General features: G+C 39.1%; 1 protein-coding gene across 1 annotated transcript in view; it reads right to left on the reverse strand.

The window, feature by feature from the left end:
• PARP4 (poly(ADP-ribose) polymerase family member 4) overlaps positions 1-17800 on the reverse strand; it is a 102429-nt gene that overhangs the window by 62654 nt on the left and 21975 nt on the right. Inside the window, exons 10-16 of the mRNA XM_021678183.1 lie at positions 14774-14934; positions 13328-13330; positions 10902-11036; positions 7914-8009; positions 3270-3453; positions 2708-2864; positions 1328-1452 (exon numbers count right to left, since the gene is read on the reverse strand). Coding sequence (XP_021533858.1) covers positions 1328-1452; positions 2708-2864; positions 3270-3453; positions 7914-8009; positions 10902-11036; positions 13328-13330; positions 14774-14934 — 861 coding nt within the window. The remainder of the gene's footprint in view (positions 1-1327; positions 1453-2707; positions 2865-3269; positions 3454-7913; positions 8010-10901; positions 11037-13327; positions 13331-14773; positions 14935-17800) is intronic.

Below are 17800 nucleotides of genomic sequence, written 5' to 3' on the forward strand. Positions count from 1 at the left end.
AGTCCTCAGTGTTTAGGAACCAATGAGGAGGTCAAATCTTAGAAAACAAAGAGCCTTCCCAGTATACTGGCAGCCTGCCTGCACATTTGCCCATGAACTCTCCTTTCTGTTCCATGACCACAGCTGCACTAGCTGCATGCTTCTGGCTGAGGCCAAGCACTGCATTTGAGCATTAGCTCTCATCCTCCTCCCCCTACAGAACAGTGCATCTCCAGCAATTCCCCCCTGTGATACTGTGATTTATAATAAGAAACATATATTTTGGTCTTTGTACCTGTTTCTGGCACAGAGCTCCCCAAACCCTCAGAATTTCCTAAGTGATAAGAACAATGTAGGTGTCTTGGTGTTCATAACAGACCCCTTTCAACCACACCTGAGTTTATGTCAAAGAGGTGCCTTTTGAAAAATACCTAAGGATAGAGACTGGTTTCCAAGGGGATTATAGGGTTGGAACTGTCAGCCCCACCCTCGGACCTCAGGGGAGGGGAGAGAGGCTGGAGATTGAGTTCACTCACTGATGGTCAATGATTTATTAATCAATCATGCCTGTGTTAACCCAAAAAGACAGGCTTCAGACAGCTTCCAGTCTGGTGAACACGTGGAGATTCAGGGCAGTGGCGTGCCTGGACCGGGCAGGGAAGCTCTGTGCCCCTTCCTACATACCTTGCCCTACACGTTTCTTCCAGCTGGCTGTTCCTCGGTTGTATTCTTCTGTAATAACTATTAATGTCGTAAGTAAAATGTTTCCCTGAGTTTTGTGAGCCACTCTAGCAAATCAGTCTAACGCAAGGAAGGAGTCTTTGGAACCTCTGATCTACAGCCGGTCAGCCTTCTAAAGGCTTTCATTTCACTCAGAAATGAGTGAATCCATTCACTCAGTACGGCCTGTGTCCTGATGTGAGCTGATCCCCACACCACCTCTTTAATCCAATCTCCTGCCATGCTTTCCCATTCTACTCTGCTGTAGCCACAGTGGCCTCCTTGATGTCCCGGACCATATCAGGCTTGCTCCCACCACAGGGTCTTTGCACATGCTGTTTTTGTTTTCGCCACCTGGAATGAGCGACCCCTAGATGTCCACACGGTTTAGTCTCCTCTAGGATACATTTTATTTATTTATCATGTGTTTTGCCTAGTCCCCCAGTAAAATGTATGCTCTACAGGGCAGTTTTTCTTTTGTTCATCGCTGTATGCCTAGACCTAGAACAGTCCCTGGTATGTAGTACGTGCTCAATAAATTGGAAATGCATGTTTTGTTTAATTCATGCGACTATAATCAAATTGTTATTTATCTGTTTAAAGTATCATAAAACCACAAAGAACATACCTGGGCTACGAAGTCTATTATTTTTCCCTTGATGTGAACATCCTCAAGAGGAACTGAATTGCCAGAGACATCCTGCAGGCCAGACTTGATGTTGCTGAAAGGTTTGGCATCTGTTAACTGATAATCTACACATTAAAAATGATAATGTTAGCTTTAAAAACCATCCCTGCACTGTCTGTTTCTGTTACCTTAATCGTTGTTCCTTCCCCTTCCCTTCATACATTATATTTTAGGAAAAACAGACAAGCGGCATCTTATGATTTTCAATAGCCAATGCTGTAAAGTAAGTGAACCCACCTGAGAAAAATGGGGGCAGCCTTCATAAGAGACACTCTGCCTTTTTAATCTAGAGACTCTGAGGACTCATCTTGAAAATGTAGAGTCACTCAATTACTTGAAAGACATACATTTAAAAACACAGAAGTACACAAAAGTCTTTAAGAATTTATAAGTGTAGTTTATGCATGAATCTAGGTATCTCCATTCCCTGGCCTGTAATTTTGATTGGTCAGTCACTATTACTTATTGTGCCACAAAAGCGTGTCGGACCAATATGAGACTCCTTAGACTTTCAATCCAAGGAACACTGGATCAAACTTCTAATACAGCATATGAGAAAAATGTTCCCCTTCTATACCAGGTGCTACAAAAATACACATATAATTAGAAATGTAAATATATCTTGCCAGACATTTCATTTAATGCTCCCAGAGGAAAAACAGGAGTCATTTTCTTATATGTGAAGTCATACATTTCTGACAAAAAATAATCTGATCACAGTTAAAAATGTTAATGAGTTCTTACAATGCTATTAATAAATATTATAATAGTTTGGGCTTATGATTTTCTGAGAAGCTATCATCCTCTCATATATTTCTACTACTAATATATAAGCTGCATATTACAGTTTTGGGAGTACCTTCGCTTAATGCAGATATTGATCTCATTTGCAACACAGAGAAACTGAGGCCCAAAAAGCTTATGCAGTTTGTTTCATATTGCACAGCCTAGTAAGTGGCAAGTTGATACTTGAACCTGAGCTTCCTGATTCTAAAGCTGTGTCTTCTGTCCACTTCACCAACCCCCATTACACTTTCTGTGCTTCAACATCTTAAATTGCTTCAGTAGGTTTTAGCATCGGCTGTCGGGAGGTGTACGAGCTCAACTTAGGCATATTAACGAAGTAATATGTGATTCTGAGATCACTTAAGTTCTCTTAAGTATCCTGGTTTTTACTTTTACAAAATAAAACAGGAAATGGAATATTTATATATGAAGTCATAGATACAATTACTGAACATGAGCATATATTTGTCTAAAAATAAAATGTTGGAGTTCTATAAATACCACATAAGACAGCATTCAAGAAAACTATCTTACCTTCAACGTTTGAAAAATTTGAAAACTCAGGTCTGTATTCCTCTACTTCAGTAGTATTACAAGGATGAAAGTCCTTTATTTCATCTCCAGATATACAAAATTTAATAATATATTTCATTTTAATCTGATTGGTTTTATATACAACAAATTCATCATCCTAGAACCAACAGAAATGATTAGGTGGAGGGAAAAACCTTTATTGGCAAATGTTCTCATAAAAGCAGAACTGCAGGGGCGCCTGAGTGGCTCACTCGTTAAGCGTCTGCCTTCGGCTCAGGTCATGATCCCAGGGTCCTGGGATCAAGCCCCGCATCGAGCTCCCTGCTCAGCGGGAGGCCTGCTTCTCCCTCTCCCGCTCTCCCTGCTTGTGTTCCCTCTCTCGCTGTCTCTCTCTGTCAAATAAATAAATAAATAAAATCTTAAAAAAAAAAAAAGCAGAATTGCAGGTTTGCTAATTTAGAAAATACTGAATTCAGGGAGTCACAGATATGCAATAATTACTTAAACTTAAGCATATTCAATAAAAACAGGAGCCTCTCTGCCTGTTTCTTGAAACAAATACCTCGAAGTCTGTGGTGACAGTGGCCGTTGCTCGCACCCCATGGACACTGTCGTAACCTGGTGGTGCTTCCGACAAGGAGAAGTCTTTTTTGTTCAAATCCATGCACTTCCCGAGGGCTACATCACAGACGACCAAGAGCCTCGTGCCATCTGTCTCTCCTGCGTGGGAGTACTTAATACTTGTGCTGCATTGGGAAAGGAAGAAAGCACGTGTTTGTAATTCATGGTCATGGCAACAATATTTTATTATCCATTATCCATCTCTATATGTGAAACACTGTCTAAACGACTGTACTGGTAGAATGTTCCAAATTTTACTGCTATTGAAATATCTCTGAAGATTCAATTTAGAACTTTATTGTTCACTTATTTGTTTAAAACTTTAATGTGAAAAGTACATATGTTGCCTTCTGTTGTGTTAGGCAGTGCTCAAAGTACTTTCTTCCAGGGATGGATGAATTCCACCGTTTCCCCAAATCTTTATTAATTACTAAAACACATATTTTGGTATGGTAAACACCAAAGTGATGAAAGAGAAGGAAAATTCCCCACTTTTTTAATTAAGCAAATAGATTACTCCTCTGCACTGAAGCTCAGAGAGAACATGAAATACCAGGTAAATAAGAACTGCTCAAAGGGAAAGATGGGCACTGTATTCTCACAAAGGCTTCTGAATCCAAATGGAGAAGCAAAAATTTCAAATGACATCTAAGTGAGAGATTTTGTTTTGACTTTCTTCAGGGCTCAGCAGGTTTAAAAAAGCAACTTTTGCAATTAAGGAGCATAGGCTAGGACAACTTCGGGAGCAACATTTTTGGGACAGACCTCTATTTTTCCAAATCAAGACCCAAATGTAAAAGTGTTTGTTCTATCCCCTCTAAGACTTGCCCCCTTTTATTTATAAAAAATATTTTATTTTTAATTTTAATTTTTTTTATTATGTTGTTAATCACCATACATTACATCATTAGTTTTTGATGTAGTGTTCCATGATTCATTGTTTGTGCATAACACCCAGTGCTCCATTCAGTACATGCCCTCTTTAATACCCATCACAAGGCTAACCCATCCCCCTACCTTCCTCCCCTCTAGAACCCTCAGTTTGTTTCTCAGAGTCCATAGGCTCTCATGGTTGTTTCAGAGGTACAGGTCTGTGATTCAACAGTCTTACACATATGATATATGTCTTTCTCTGATGGACTTATTTTGCTCAGCATAATACCCTCCAGTTCCAACCATGTCATTGCAAATGGCAAGATTTCATTACTTTTGATGGCTGCATAATATTCCATTGTATATACATACCACATCTTCTTTATCCATTCATCTGTCGATGGACATCTTGGTTCTTTCCATAGTTTGGCTATTGTGGACATTGCTGCTATAAACATCGGGGTGCACGTACCCCTTCAGATCCCTACATTTGTATCTTTGGGGTAAATACCCAGTAGTGCAATTGCTGGATCGTATGGTAGCTCTATTTTCAACTTTTTGAGGAACCTCCATACTGTTTTCCAGAGTGACTGCACCAGAGTGACTGTTGGCATCCTCGCCAACATCTGTCGTTTCCTGACTTGTTAATTTTAGCCATTCTGACTGGTGTGAGGTTTTGATTTGGATTTCCCTGATGCCGAGTGATGTTGAGGACTTTTTCATGTGTCTGTTGGCCATTTGGATGTCTTCTTTGGAAAAATGTCTGTTCATGTCTTCTGCCCATTCTTGACTGGATCATTTGTTCTTTGGGTGTTGAGTTTAAGAAGTTCTTTATAGATTTTGGATACTAGTCCTTTATCTGATAGGTCATTTGCAAATATCTTCTCCCATCCTTTTGGTTGTCTTTTGGTTTTGTTGACTGTTTCTTTTGCTGTGCAAAAGCCTTTTATCTTGATGAAGTCCCAATAGTTCATTTTTGCCCTTGCTTCCCTTGCCTTTGGCTATGTTTCGAGGAAGAAGTTGCTGCGGCTGAGGTCGAAGAGGTTGCTGCCTGCGTTCTCCTTTAGGATTTTGATGGACTCCTGTCTCACATTTAGTTCTTTCAACCATTTTGAGTCTATTTTTGTGTGTGGTGTAAGGAAATGGTCCAGTTTCATTCTTTTGCATGTGGCTGTCCAATTTTCCCAGCACCATTTGTTGAAGAGACTTTTTTCCATTGGACATTCTTTCCTGCTTTGTCGAAGATTAGTTGACCATAGAGTTGAGGGTCCATTTCTGGGCCCTCTATTCTGTTCCATTGATCTATGTGTCTGTTTTTGTGCCAGTACCATACTGTCTTGATGATGACAGCTTTGTAATAGAGCTTGAAGTCTGGAATTGTGATGCCCCCAGCTTTCCTTTTCTTTTTCAACATTCCTCTGGCTATTCAGGGTCTTTTCTGGTTCCATAGAAATTTTAATTTAGATTATTTGCTCCATTTCTTTGAAAAAAGTGGATGGTATTTTGATAGGGTTTGCATTGAATGTGTAGATTGCTCTAGGTAGCATTGACATCTACACAACATTTGTTCTTCTAATCCATGAGCATGGAATGTTTTTCCATTTCTTTGTGTCTTCCTCAATTTCTTTCATGAGTATTTTATAGTTTTCTGAGGACAGATTCTTTGCCTCTTTGGTTAGATTTATTCCTAGGTATCTTATGGTTTTTTGGTACAATTGTAAATGGGATCGATTCCATTAATTTCTCTTTCTTCAGTCACATTGTTAGTGTACAGAAATGCAACTGATTTCTGCGCATTGATTTTATATTTGCTTGTGTTTGAACTTTGCATACATATAGAATCACATTGCAATGTTTTGCTCCACATTATGTTCCTGGAGCTCATCCATTAGACATGTGTAGCTGTAGTACACTGGTCAAAACTGCCATATAGCATTCCATGTAGGACTACACCAAAATTTTTTGATCCATTCCACTGTCAATGGACATCAGTATTACAGTTTTCTTGGCCATTCCTGTACATGTCTCCTGGTCTATGTCTACTTACTAGGGTAGTGATTCTCAACCCAGGCTGCATATTATAATCATCCAGGGAGCTTAAAAAACTATTGATACCCAAACCTCACTCTTGGAGATCCTGATTTAATTGATCTGGGGTGAAATCAGCACCAGTAATATTTAAAAGCTCCTCCAGGTGGGGAGGTGGGGGGGGTGGAAATAGGTGATGGGGATCAAGGAGTGCACTTGTGATGAGCACCCAGTGCTGCACTGAAGTGTTGAATCACTATATTGTACACCTGAAACTAATATTATACTGTACTAACTGGAATTGGAATAAAAAACTAAAAAAAATCCTTCAAGTTAAAACAGTGTCCTCCAGGTGATTCCAGTGTGTAGCCAGGATTGAGAACCACTGCTTCTTGGTTCATAAGCCAGCTAATCTATAGGATTCCTGAGTCATACTATCAACTATGCTCTTCAACTATAGCAGATGATGCCAAAATTTTCTCAAGAGGGCTTATAATTTTTTAGTCCTAACAACAGGGTGTCAGAGTTCAGACTGTTCTAGAGACTCACCAACACCTAGAGATGTTAAACTTTTTTTTCTGATAGGTGTAAAATGGCATAGTATAGTTCAATTTGCATGTTGTTGATTACTAATCTTTTCAAATGTCATTGTCTATACATGTTTTCTCTTCTGTTAGGTTCCTGCTCATGTCTTTTGTCCATTTGCTTATTGAGCTCTTTATTTTTTTCTTACTGATTTGTAGGAATTCTTTAAATATCCTGGATAATTACCTTTTGTCCTGGGCCTGAACCCAGGCTCCATCCTATAGCTCTGCGACCTTATGCAAGTTACTTATCCTCCATCAGTCTGTTTCTTTTTCATAAAATGATGTCACAATACCACTTGTGAGGTTTATAGACAATATACATGAAGCACATAGCCTGGTGCTTCACACAGGGCAGGTGTTCAATACCTTTTTTTTTTAAAGATTTTATTTATTCACTTGTTAGAGAGAGAGAGAGAGAGCACAAGCAGGGGGAGTGGCAGGCAGAGGGAGAAGGAGACTCCCTGCTGAGCAAGGAGCCCAACATGGAACTCGATCCCAAGACCCCGGGACCATGACCCGAGCTGAAGGCAGACACCCAACAGACTGAGCCACCCAGGCATCCCAAGGTGTTCAATACATTGTGGCTATTATGAAGACAGATTTAAATATTAACAAGGATATTGACCATGAAATATTATTCTAGGCCTACAGAGTTTATTTACAATAGATAAGTTGTTTTGAGAAGAGGTCCTGTGCTGTAGAAGTTAAGATCACTGGTCCTGGAGAAAGACAAAATGCTGTGTGACCTTAGGCAAGATACCCTCAGTGTCACTCAGTATTCTTTGTGATATGGGATAATAACAGAACTGACCTGAGAGGGTTGTTGTAAGGATTAAATGGGTAAAAGAAATGTAAAGACCCTCAGGATAGTAAAATCACTAAGATGATTTGAAATTTTCCCAAATCTCCGCTTCAAAAGACATGTTTCTATAGTATACCGAGAAAACCGGTTGCTTTCAATGATCTGTTACTCGGGTGAGAAATCCCTCACAAAGGAAAGATGGAGGAAACCATGTAGCAACTACTTGGTAATAAATCCTTGATGATGGGTGTAACAGGATTAACGATATAATGTATAGTATATATAATACACTAACCTGAGTGAATCACTGAAATATATTCCACTCCCAAGATTTCCAATGTCTGTTCTCTTTGTGCCACGATCTTCAACTACTTTGGGTAAAAGCAACCCACTAAAAAGAAAAAGACATTACAGTGATTTACTAGAAGAAAGGTATCTTTTATTGTAGCCTCAGAATTCTAGCAGAGACAGGTACTATTTAAGGACATGCTAAATGAAATAAGCCAGGCACAGAAAGACAAATACTGCACAACCTCACATATATGGGGAATCTAGCAAAGTCCAACTCATAGAACCAGAGTGCAGAATGGTGGTTTCTAGGGACCGGGGGTTGGAGAAAATGGGGAGATGTTGGCTAAAGGGTATACTAACTTTCAATTTTAAGATAAATAAGATAAATAAAACTCTTTGCTAAGAGCAGATCTTGTGTTCTTACCACAAGAAGAAAAAAGATAACTCTGTGAAGTGATGGATGTGTTAATTACCTTGACTGTGGTAATCATTTCACAAAGTACATGTACATTAAGTCATCATGTTATACACCTCTAAAAAAATCACCTCGTACAACCTAAATATATAAAATTCTTATTTGTCAATCATACCTTAATAAAGCTGGAAAAAAATACACCAATTAAAAGACTATAAGTAAATAAAGAGCATGAAATGAAAGGCAAAATGTCCAGGTGCTGTTCAAATATACCAAGCTATGGCCATTTCTCATCACTGTTTTGGTCAGCCCTGAGATGCTGGCCATTTTTCCTGCCTCAGGGCTCTGTCTCCTACCTGTCAAGGCCCCCAGCACTCAATAGAACCATGTTTAAGCCCAATGCTGACTGCATTTCTTTCTGGCTCAAGAACTTATGCAGGTTTCTACTGGCCTTCTAGCTTTGCTAAGAACTCTCTGCAATCAAAGTTAAACCATGGTTATCTCTGGAAAGGTGGATAAAAGGAGACTTCTGCTTTTATTACATAAATATCTACTGTTTGAATTTTGCATTATGAAATGTAATTAATTTTGTAAAATGGTTTTTGGGTTTTAGTCCTACTTAAAGTTTATTTAAAAAAATTTTTTAGGGGTGGCTGGGTGGCTCAGTCGTTAAGCGTCTGCCTTCGGCTCAGGTCATGATCCCAGAGTCCTGGGATCAAGCCCCACACTGGGCTCCCTGCTCAGTGGGAAGCCTGCTTCTCCCTCTCCCGCTCCCCCTGCTTGTGTTCCCTCTCTCACTGTGTCTCTCTCTGTCAAATAAATAAATAAAATCTTTAAAAAAACCTTTTTTTTAAAAGTAAAGCTAGTACCTATAATTTTAGATTTTTTAAAAAAGAATGATTTATTTATTTATTTATTTATTTGCGGGGGGTGGGTGGGGGAGGAGCAGAGGGAGAGGGACAAGCAGACTCCATCCCCACCAAGCTTGGATCCCGACATGGGTCCCATCCCAGGAACCTGAGATTATGACCTGAGCCGAAATCAAGAGTCGGATGCTTAACCGACTGAGCCATCCAGGCATTCCTAATTTTAAATTTTTAAATCTTTGTTCTGTGTGGAGTTTATTTAAGTGTGAGGAACGAGGTAAGGATCCAATTTTGTATTTTTTCCAGGTAGTAATCTGTCCCAATATATAGTATTGAAGAAATTATCTTTATTCCACAGAATAAAAGCTACTTTTATCATATACTAAACCCTCTATGTTTTTACATTTACTTTTGGATTCTTTATTCTGTGACTCATCTGTTCAGGTACGACCTCACTGTTTTATTTTTTTTATTTTTATTTTTTTAAAGATTTTATTTATTTATTTGAGACAGAATGAGAGAGAGAGAGAGCACATGAGAGGGGGGAGGGTCAGAGGGAGAAGCAGGCTCCCCGCCGAGCAGGGAGCCCAATGCAGGACTCGATCCAGGGACTCCAGGATCATGACCTGAGCCAAAGGCAGTCGCTTGACCGACTGAGCCACCCAGGCGCCCCACGACCTCACTGTTTTAATTAACATAGCTTTATAAAGTGTTTTTAGTGTCTGACTCGTTAATTCTTCCTCATTAATCTTCTTTTTCTGAATTACCCTGGTAAAATCAAATTTTTAAAAATATGTACGGTAGAATCAGCTTTTTATTTCTTTTTTTTTTTTAAGATTTTATTTATTTATTTGAGAGAGAGAGAATGAGAGAGAGCACCTGAGAGGGGGGAGGGTCAGAGGGAGAAGCAGACTCCCTGCAGAGCAGGGAGCCCGATGCGGAACTCGATCCAGGGACTCCAGGATCATGACCTGAGCCGAAGGCAGTCGCTTAACCAACTGAGCCACCCAAGCGCCCAGCTTTTTATTTCTTAAAAAAATATCTTGTTAGCACTTTTATTGTGATAGCTCTAAATTTATAGGTTAACTCAAGGAAAATTGGCATCCTTCTGGTTAGTCCAAGTATCTTTTGGGTCCTTCAATGGCAGTTTAAAATTTTTTCCAGATGGATCTTGTATATTTATGTTTCTTCTTAGGTATTTTTTTTCTTCTTAGGTATTTAATTAAGGATCCAGATGTAATCATATCCTCCCCTGCTCCCTGTGACTGCAGTTCAGCTCTTATATTAAGTGGTTATTCAAAGCAAAAGAAAATTACAGTTATGTTTTGAATAGATAACTCACAGTATCTAGGTAACTCTAATTTCTAGACCTTTCTCCTTAAGTATTGGATATTCCCTAGATTAGATAAAATAGAAGAGCCATTAAATAGAGAATCCCCTTTCTTCATATGATACTGTTTTCAAGAAGCAATTCATACCCATGTACTATACTTTAATATTTTAAAGTACATAAATTAAATTAAAGTACATAAAGTACATAATTTAAATTACACTTGTTACAATTTAAAGTGTTCGGTTTTCTCTGAAATGCAATAAGCTGATTTTAACTGAAGAGGCCCATGTAATATGGAAAAAAAATAGGAAAAAAGGGTAGAACACTTCATGTTCGTGAGGCTGAAACATTTGGAAAATAAAGATGGTATCCTCTTACCGGGACAGGATCCCTACAAAGCTTTGTACAGGAGATCCATGCAGTAAGGACTTCACATTGCCAAGCTGGCTCAAAAACTCTGGGGCTTCATTCACTCTGCCAACTCTAAATATCTGCAAGATGTCCACTGGACCTCTGGTGTAAAAAGTAGAAGAAAAACCTTGAGACTGCATAATCAAAAGCAAAATAAAAAAATCATTATTAGCAGAAAACGCAAAACAGCCCAAATGGCCATTATTATGGAATGGATTTAGTGAATCACAACACAACATTTCCTGGAAATATGTAGTCATTAAAAAAATCACACTCTTAAAAAATAAATAAGGATATGAAGTAAACCTCATAGTAAAATAAATTTTAAAAATAGTTTACAAAACTTTATACATGGTATGATCTCAAATTGTGTCAAATATATAATATATATAATACATATAATATATAGATGAAATTCATTCATGCATTCATTCATTCAACAAATACACTCTGGAAGCACCTGGGTGTCTCAGTCAGCTAAGCATCTGTCTCCTGATTTCACTGGGGACATGATTTCAGGGTCATGAGATCAAGCCCTGGGTCAGGTGCCACACCAGGCATGGAGCCTGCTTGGGATTCTCTCTCTGCCCCTCCCCATCTTCTGCTCCCGCACGCATGTGCTTGTGCTCTCGTTTCTCTCTCTTAAAAAAAAAATAATAATAATAATACACTCTATACACTCTAGGCTGAGTATTCTGCCAGGCCCTGGAAGTGAGATCTATGGTCTCTGGCTTCATGGGGTTTGAATCCTAATGGAGAGAGACAAAAATTAAAAATTAAAAGCTAACAAATAACTGATTTTAAGCTCTACTCAGCAAGCCAACCAGGTTCAGAGAGAGAGGATGGTCAAGAAAGGCCTGTCTTTGAAAGTGACAATTATTGCAACATGACATAATACAGTATATATTTTAAGACCTAACTGGTTCCTTTGGGAAAATCAATTGGCTGGGGCAGGAGCAGAAAGAGCGTCAGGAAGCAGGTGAGACATCGGTGTCTGGACTAAAGGTGGCAGCAGTGTGAATGAAAGATGCCAATGGATTCAGACATTTTGGAGACAGAACTGACAGGGCACAGTGATGTGGGGATGAAGGAGAGTTGACAGTGGCTCTGGGTAGGTGACTAGGATGGGGAAGCATGGGGAAAGACTGGGGGACTATGGAGGGACAGAGTTGTGGGGTAGAGGATGTAAGAGAGCCTATCCAGCAGGTCTTTCCAAATCCTCGTTCTTCGGCATCACACTGATAGCTTGACACTAGCTATAGTAGGAGTATTTACACCACAGAAACCAACAGTTATTGTAAGGCAGGACTTTTATTTCAGAGAGCTGGCTTCCCAGCACACCATTAGATATGGAGAAGAATCAATAATTGAGTTTGAGATATATTCTACACCAACATGTTAACAGTGGTCATATTATCTCTGGGTTATCTCTGGGTGGTGAGATTTGGGTGATCTTTGGTTTTCATCATGCTTTCACATATTGTCTAAACTTTCAGCAAAGAACATGAATTTTATAACTAGAAATAATTAATATGAAATAATCATCATTAGTGAAATGAAATGGAGAAAATCTAATTCTTCACAGCAGCAGAATCTCTCCATAGGGAGAGGTCCACTTTTGTCATATGAACAATTCAACATCACTTGGGTGTGAGGTGAGGTCTCCAAGGCCTGCTTGAGTTACATTAAATGGTTGAACTGCACTCCCCTCCCCAGGCTTGAAGACATGGCTCTTCCTTTTCTTTGATTCTCTGGAAAAAGTCATTTACTCTCCTCCTGATTCTACCTTCATTGTTACTAGTTTCTTAATTAGTATTAGATCCTAGCAGATACCTATGGGAGGGTCAAAAGTCAAATAAAAAGAAATAAAAATAATTTGATTATATATAAAAGTGAAATCTGGAAAAGATCTACAGGAAATGATTTTTTAATTGACATAAAATTCACATAATATAAAATTAACCATTTTGAAGTGTACAGTTCAGTAGTATTTAGTATACTCAAAGTGTGCAACCACCACTTCTATCTAAACATTTCAGCACTACAAAAGAATACCCCATACCCATTTAGCAGTCAGTCCCCATTCTTCCCTCTCCTGGAACTAGGCAATTTGCTTTCTGTCTCCATGGATTCGATTTATCTATTCTAGATATTGCATATAAATGAAATCATACAATATGTGGTCTTTTGTGTCTGGCTTCTTTCACTTAGCATAATACTTTTGAGACTCACCCATTTTGTAGCATGTATCAGCACTTCATTCCTTTTTTTTTTTTCTTACCTCATTTTGTTAATCTATTCAACCCCTGATGGACATTTGGGTTGTTTCCACCATTTGGCTACTGTGCATAGTGCTGCTATGAACATTCATGTACCAGTATCTGTCTGAGTACTTGCTTCAATTCTTTGGGGTATATAACAAGGAGTGGAATTGCTGGGGCAGATAAGAAATCTGTGTTGAATTTGTTGAGGGACTGCCAAACAGCAGCTGCACCATCTGACACTTTCAAAAGCACTGTATGAGCGTTCCAATTTCTCCACATCCTCATTTAAAACTTACAATTTTCCTTTTTTTTTTCAAAGAATATACCCATCTTAGTGGGTGTGAAGTAATGTTGAGAATGGCATTTGAGGATGACTGATCGAGGAAGGCAGAACACAATTTTAGATAGGTCTGAATTAGTCCATAAGGGAGGCGTATGTGGGTCTGGTTCTAGCAAGGTGCTGGAAAACCAGTTCTCAAAACAAAAGCAAAACCCACACACGACCCTGATTTGTACCATTTGCTGATTTCCATGGTATGAATCTTCCCACCATAGCCAATTTCAAGTTACTAATTGTACTCAGTTCACAAAATTCCTAAAAATGTACAACTGGCCTCCGCAGTTGGTTCAAGGGGCTGCAGTTCACCACCTTTGGCTCTAAGCAGTGCGTGAGGCTGATTAAGTTTAGCCTGGCCCTTTATACCTAATGAGAGTCGAGATGCCAGAAAGGTCCAGAAGAAAGACTTCAGGCAGAGGAGGGCTAGGAAGTTACATTAGTGGGATGAACGACCAAACCAATGCAAGTCACTCTCACCCTCGAGAATAATCCATCAAATTAGTTTCTGAACCTTGAAGCTGGGTCCAGGCTCTCAGAGGAACTAACTAATGCCCAATGAGGGCTTGTCGGAGCAGCTGATCCACATGCGTCTGTTGTTACTGCTGCTGCCCTGGGTTGTAGAACGTACATGGACACAAGCAACACAGACTCACAGTCAATGAGGAAACAAATGTGACTGACATTTAGGGGTGTCATATCTCTTAATGTATTTTCCAGATTTTCAACTGAGTGTTTTCATGCCATGGAGTGGCCATTTTAGAAGCTGCCACGCATATAGTCCTGCATCTTAAAATCTTAAGTGGATTTTCCTATATAATATCCTTCAAAACAAAAAAAATACCTCGTGATTTAAAATTTTTAAATTTAATTCTCAGCAAGATTAGGTAAACTTGAAATTATTTCGAGTAGAGTAGTAGGGAGTGTTTTCAAGCACAGAATACTGTCCCAAGGCTTATTATATACAGATATATATATAATCCAGCATGGAGCCCAACGTGGGGCTTGAACTCAGGATCAAGACTGAGCTGAAATCAAGAGTTGGACACTTAACCGACTGAGCCACCCAGGCATCCCCAAGTCCCATTATAAGCACAGAAGAAAGTAATCTGTCATCACAACATAGCTACCTTGTTACAGAGGATTAAATTACACACGTAATTATGGAGAGTAGTTCTTTTAACAGAATCTGAAATAGTATTACATAATAACAGATCCTAAGACATTTCCTTTACGCATACCTGTGATTATTCTGTAAAACCTCTTTTCTAACTCTGAAAAATTCTTCAGTGTTTTGTTCAACATGCTCAATTTTGCATCTCAAAGCTCGGTATTTGGCAAGGGATGGGGGGTTGGGTTTGAACAAATTAGTTTCACAGACATTAACCATGTCTCTTATTAGCTGTAGATGGAAATAATACAAGATGTTAGAATCACTATATATCAAAATATTTAGCGCACGTTACACTTTCTCAAAAAGACTGGAAAAATAAGGTTCCCCCCACCGAAGTCTTTTTTTAAGGTTTTATTTTTAAGTAATCTCTACACCCAATGTGGGGCTTAAACTCACAACCCAGGGATCAAGAGTTGCATGCTCCACTGACTGAGCCAGCCAGCACCCCTCCCCCAAAGCTTTTGATCAATAGGTAAATTGCACATTAAAGGTAATACCTTTTTTATATATTGTGCCCTCAGGGATGGCATAATATACCATAATAATAATAGTGTACATCAGGATAGCACATCATTGTTGATAAAGTGTTTTCTGGTACATGGTTCCTCTAATCCACACTACAGCACTGGTCTTATTAGATCTTATTGTCCTCATTGTATAGATGGGGAATGTGAGGTTCTGAGAAGCTGAATTAATTGCTCAAGATTCCACAGCAAAGATGGGGTAGTGACTAAATAGGAACTCAGATCATCAGAATTCAAGTCCGATTCTGTTAGCAAAACTTCAATAAGCATGTTCTGTATGCCAGGCATTGTTTCAGGTTTGAATGATACAAAAATGAGTAAGACATGGTTGTCTTCCCTGAGAGAGAACCTAAGTATACTTGGTATACCCATAGGTCATGGAGCTTTGAGGAGGGAACATAGCTCCTACATAATCTGAATTACGTTTATTATAGGGATGTATTGCTTTTACCATCTTTGAGATGAAAGAGACATTGCCAGGGGAGCCCTATCTTGCCTGCCACACATCTTTATGACCTCAATGTGGGGAGGGGCTAACTGTAATTCAAATACACCAGCCATAAAAGAAAAGACTGATATATTTTTCTATATAAAAGTAAAAAATTTCTATATGGTAAAATAGAACAGGTCAACCAACCACCCCAAATTCACCATAAGCAAAGTAAAACAAAACAAAATGAACTGTAGAAAATATCTGCAACTCATATCCCAGACGAAGCTCCCTAACTTATTAAGAGGTCCTAAAAATCATGAAGAAAAATAGCAAGATCCAAAAGAAAAAGGGCCAAGGGAAATGAATAGACAGTTCACAGAAAAAAAAACCTCATAAACTAAATATAAATCCTGTAACTGAGAGGTCATTTCTCATCCATAAAATTGGTAAAGTCTGAAAGTTTGACAAATACACTTGGTAAAACTCTAGGAAATAGAAAGTCTCATTCACTTATAGTGGGAGGGCAAATAGTAGAACCTTTATGAGGGAATAAGACAAAATCTATCACAATTACAGATACATTGATCCCATAAGCCAGTACTTCTACTTCTGGGATGTATCTCAGAGACACTCCTGTGCAGCTACGACATGACAAATATTCAAGCATATTCCCTTTGGCATTGTTTGTAGTAGCAAAGTCTGGAAACAATCCAACTGTCTGGCATTAGGGAATGCCCATACCATGTGGTGAATGAGGATGCTTTCAATTACAGGATATGTTAAGTGGGGAAAAATGGGTGCAGAACAGCAAAGATGGTATACAACTTTTTATGTAAAAAAAGAGGAGAGGAATAAGTATATATGTTTATATTTATAGCTATTTGCATAAAGAAACTGCAAAGACAAGACACTAATAAAAATGGTTATCTAGTGAGTTGGGAGTTGGAATGGGTGGAGGAGGGGCAGGGTAGAATACAGATTACTCTGAGTATACCTTTTAAACATAATTTTGACTTTTGAATAATACAAATGTATTACCTACCGAAAATAAAAAAGTTAAATGAATAAGTATTTGGATGGGCACTACATACACCTTCTCAATAGGAAAACCAGCAACTGAGGTTCTTAATGTTGGGTGGTAGGCAAATCATGAAACTAAATTTGGAAGGCTCCTTTAACATCTCATTTATTGGTTCATCTCATTTGTTGATTCTTCACTTATTTTGGATTACAGATGCCTCCAGGAATCTGTTGAAAGCTACAATTTCCCTCAAACATGTGCTATTTCGTATCTTTGAACTCTTTTGCAGTCTGCGTCATGGATTTCTGATCTTGTCCCAATTCCTTCATGCACAGATGAGGCAACTCAGAGCCAGGGAGTGACTTGGTCTCATCTAAGGTGAGGGGGACACTGGGGCTGCCTTCCTGCTTTCCTCTTTGCTAACTGAGCCCTGCTCCCTCCCCTACAGCTCAAGGGAGAGGGCCCATTTCTGCAGAGTTAGTAATTCCACTCTCCTTGCCAGTGACTGGCTAAGGAATGCACATGTGACTCAGTTCTGAGCAAAGAACTGACCAAAGAGTCTACAGGGCCAGGGGAGCTTGCCCTAAGAGACAAGAAAAGAAATACTCTGGTTGAGATGCTATGAATAACTGCAGCTGTGAGGTCATGAAAGGTGAGCCAGGCTGAGAGGGAAGCTAAGTTTACAGGAAGCACAGAGATGGAAAGAAGCTGGGTCCTCGTTGGTAATTCTACCTCTAAGCGAATGGACCAGAAGCCACCCTACAGCTGGCTTCTTGTTACACAGGGTGATAAGTGTTCTCATTGTTTAAGTCAATGACAGCTTTCTGTTTCTTTTGCAAAAAGAATCCTAACTCATCTCGAGATAGGGAAACTGAAGGACTCCATAAAAATCTGCTTTTGTTCCTTTTCCTGTTTCTACTTTGCTAGGACCTCCACTTTACACATGCCTGTGATGCAAATGGAGTTATGTCCTCTAGATTTCTCAAGAACAGATAACATCTAAGGAAGGACTAGGTGAGAATGAACTGATGAAGCTATCTTAAGAGCATTCCAGACCGCCAGAACTAGACATCTCCACAACAAGACCCCCTGGCCCCAAGGAATAACACCTGGGCC

The sequence above is a fragment of the Neomonachus schauinslandi genome, chromosome 3, assembly GCF_002201575.2.
Source record: "Neomonachus schauinslandi chromosome 3, ASM220157v2, whole genome shotgun sequence".
Taxonomy (NCBI): domain Eukaryota; kingdom Metazoa; phylum Chordata; class Mammalia; order Carnivora; family Phocidae; genus Neomonachus; species Neomonachus schauinslandi.